The 3,641-nt window shown below is 44.6% G+C and overlaps 1 protein-coding gene across 2 annotated transcripts in view; it reads left to right on the top strand.

The window, feature by feature from the left end:
* Positions 1 to 3,641, top strand: part of LOC108228485 — a 27,806-nt gene that overhangs the window by 6,781 nt on the left and 17,384 nt on the right. The window contains exons 5-12 of one of the 2 annotated variants that reach the window (XM_037978863.1): positions 972 to 1,029; positions 1,147 to 1,208; positions 1,290 to 1,322; positions 2,231 to 2,270; positions 2,359 to 2,423; positions 2,574 to 2,609; positions 2,688 to 2,717; positions 3,164 to 3,199. In XM_037978863.1, the coding sequence (XP_037834791.1) occupies positions 972 to 1,029; positions 1,147 to 1,208; positions 1,290 to 1,322; positions 2,231 to 2,270; positions 2,359 to 2,423; positions 2,574 to 2,609; positions 2,688 to 2,717; positions 3,164 to 3,199 (360 nt within the window). Of the gene's footprint in view, positions 1 to 971; positions 1,030 to 1,146; positions 1,209 to 1,289; positions 1,323 to 2,230; positions 2,271 to 2,358; positions 2,424 to 2,573; positions 2,610 to 2,684; positions 2,718 to 3,163; positions 3,200 to 3,641 lie in introns of both variants that reach the window. The other variant, XM_037978862.1, reaches the window with a different exon arrangement.

Genomic DNA, 3,641 nt, shown 5'->3' with positions numbered 1-3,641 from the left:
ATGATGATGATGAGGATGAAGAAGATGATGCGGATGATGATGATGAGGATGATGATGATGATACTGATGTGGATGATGATGATGATGCGGATGATGATGACGAGGATGAAGATGATGCGGATGATGATGATGAGGATGATGATGATGATGAAGATGCTACTGCTGCTGCTGATGAATGTGATGATGATGAGGATGATGATGCTGATGATGATGATGATGATGATGAGGAGGAGGAGGATGATGCGGATGATGATGATGATGAGGATGAAGAAGATGATGCGGATGATGATGATGATGCGGATGATGATGATGAGGATGATGAAGATGCTACTGCTGCTGCTGATGAATGTGATGATGATGAGGATGATGATGCTGATGATGATGATGAGGAGGAGGAGGATGCGGATGATGATGATGATGAGGATGATGATGATGAGGATGATGATGATGATGATGCGGATGATGATGCTGCTGATGATGATGATGCGGATGATGATGATGAGGATGAAGATGATGCGGATGATGATGATGATGAGGAAGAAGAGGATGATGCTGATGATGATGAGGAGGATGATGATGATACTGATGTGGATGATGATGATGATGATGATGAAGATGCTACTGCTGCTGCTGATGAATGTGATGATGATGAGGATGATGATGATGAGGAGGAGGATGATGATGATGATGATGATGAGGATAATGATGAAGAAGATGATGCGGATGATGATGATGATGCGGATGAAGATGATGATGATGATGATGATGTGGATGATGAGGATGATGATGATGAGGATGCGGATGATGATGATGAGGATGAAGATGATGCGGATGATGAGGATGAGGATGATGATGATGATGAGGAAGAAGATGAGGATGATGCTGATGATGATGAGGATGATGATGATACTGATGTGGATGATGATGATGATGATGATGAAGATGAGGAGGGTATTTTTGTGCCGTTGCAGCTCAGCCCCATCCGGACCATAACTCCATCCGCTCCCCGTCCAGCCTGATGATTCCTCAGTGAGTCACTTCATTTAAACTTTAATGACTCATCGCAGCCAGGTGTAAACCTCCACCTGTCAGATCTGAAGGTGGTGAAGGCCCTAACCTCCTTCTTCTTCTTCTTCTTGTTTTCAGCCCTAATTCTGTAGATCGTGACTCTAACAGGAGACTCCGCCCCTACACGCCGACAGAAACCGGTGAGATGTCTGCAGCGTTGCTCTGATGTTCACACTTGAAGGTTGAAACAGTCTAAACTCAGTGATCACTCTCCCCTGCAGAGAGTAATCCAAGTTACGAGAATCCGCTCCCTGGTAAGACCTGCCATCTTGTTATAGTTCAGACGGATTACGAATCACTTTCAGAACAACTCCAGACCACAAACCCCAGGAAGTGCTGATGAGGTTTTCTGAGAAATAAAGAAATGACTGAAGACAGATGAGCCTCTCAGTGAGGCTCGACTGACGACCCAGAAAGAACTAAAAGTTTCTGACTGCAGGGCTGACTTCGGTGTCGATCGAATGGATAATTTAAGATTTGTAAAGAAGAAAGATTTAAATGTCAGGAAGTGTTTCAGGGTTTGTTCATCTTAAAAGGATTTGATCTCCTCGGTCTTCATAACAAGCTGTGAGACACAAAATGAAACTTTTAGTCTTGTCCTGGGACTTGTCTTCATCTCTTGGGACTGTTGGTTTTGGTTTCACATTTACTGAACCTCGAGTCTCAACTTCCAGAACTCTGGGACTTGGTAGTTTTTCAGATTGTGGACTTGTTGGAGTTCAGTGTAAACCTCTTGGTTGTCTCAGGACATGTTGGACTCTGGACTCAGTACAGACTTGGACTTGATTTAGGACTTGTTGGACCAGACCTGTGATTTGTTGACTGATGAACTGTTGGTCGAGTGAAAACTTTTATACTGCGTGTGTTTTAATGGAATCAATGTTGGATTCTTGGGTTGACTGGACTGGGGACTCGTTGGACTGGGCTGGGGACTCGGACTGGGTTGGGGACTCGTTGGACTGGATTGGGGACTCAGACTGGATTGGGGACCTGTTGGACTGGGTTGGGGACTTGTTGGACTGGGTAGGGAACTCAGACCGGATTGGGGACTCGTTGGACTGAGTTGGGGACTCGTTGGACTGGATCTGGGACATGGGTGCAGGCTGTCATTAGACTCCTTGTCTCGGCCGGCAGTGGGTGAAGGTTTTGCTGTTTTCTGCAGGAACTGATTTCGACAGCGAAGCTGAAGACAACGGATACATGTAGGTTTCCGTCCTCCGTCTGCAGCTTCACCTCTTTTGGTTCATCCAGAACTGGGTCTGATCCAGTCCTGTCCTCTGATCTCTGCAGAAAAGTGATTCCTGAACCCGACCCTCGACCAACCAATCCGAGCCGAGGCTCTACACACAGTTCAGGTACGAGTCAGGGAAACTAAATTAGGCTTTAAAGTCTCCGGAGTCCTTCGTCCCGCTCCGAAGGGTCCATATTTGTGTCCATCGGTCCTTTGTGAGTGTGAGACATGTTGACCTGCAGTCTGTGACCTGATCAGCTGGTTTTCTCCACAGACTCGTCCACAGACATCCATCAGTACGTGAACATCGGTGAGTTCAGGATGAACGAAGTCTGCCGGGTTTTAGTCCTCTGCCTCATGTTTGTTTTTATTTCTTTCCTTTTAGAAGAACTCGACCCAGATTCAGAGTCTGAGTCCAGTAAGTGTTCCCACACGTTTCACCTGATCTGTCTTCATCTGGTCCTGGCTCCGCCCCCTGGTACTGACTGCAGCGAGCTGATTGGTGGGACTCTGCGGCGCTCCACCAATCAGAAGCAGTTCATTAAACAAAGAGGCAAAAAAGCCTCAAATCTGAAGGATTCTGATTGGTGGAACCAACCGATAGGTGGGAAGCAGGAGGCGGAGCCAACAAAACAACCAATCACAACCAAGCTTCCTCACAGGGCTATTCAACTAGTGGCCCAGGGGCCACATCAAGCTCATGGGTGAGCTCAGTGCGGCCCACCGATGAGTTTATTTAAAATGAAACTGGATTTTAAATAAAATTTATCTGTACCTGTGGCCCCTGAGCTGTACCTGTGGCCCCTGATTCAGAGTCAGTTTCTGTTCTCACACGATGTCTGAATCCAAGTTTTCTCCTCACAGATTATCTGAATGTGGACGACATGGACCATCATGAATGTGAGTTACGCAGTCAGTCACATGATCTCATGACTCAGAGGTTTAGGAACATTTTTTACCTGTAAGTTTAGTCTGATGGGATGAAAGTTCAGCAGATATCAGAAGGAAACGTTCTCACATGTTTCTGATAAATGACAGATAAATGGATCCAAAGCAGAGGAACAAACTTCAGCACATTTCTAAACCTGGACTGAACATTTATTTATGTTATTTAGGTAGAAAAACACAGAGTATAAAAACAGAGTATAAAAACACAGAGTATAAAACCACAGAGTATAAAAACAGAGTATAAAAACACAGAGTATAAAACCACAGAGTATAAAAACAGAGTATAAAAACACAGAGTATAAAAACATAGAGTATAAAAACACAGAGTATAAAAACATAGAGTATAAAAACACAGAGTATAAAAACAGAGTATAAAAACATAGAGTATAAAAAC

The sequence above is a fragment of the Kryptolebias marmoratus genome, linkage group LG12 (genome assembly GCF_001649575.2).
Source record: "Kryptolebias marmoratus isolate JLee-2015 linkage group LG12, ASM164957v2, whole genome shotgun sequence".
NCBI classification, from domain to species: Eukaryota; Metazoa; Chordata; class Actinopteri; order Cyprinodontiformes; family Rivulidae; genus Kryptolebias; species Kryptolebias marmoratus.
The sequence above is the reverse complement of the archived record's forward strand: the minus strand, read 5'-3'. Positions and strand labels throughout refer to the sequence as shown.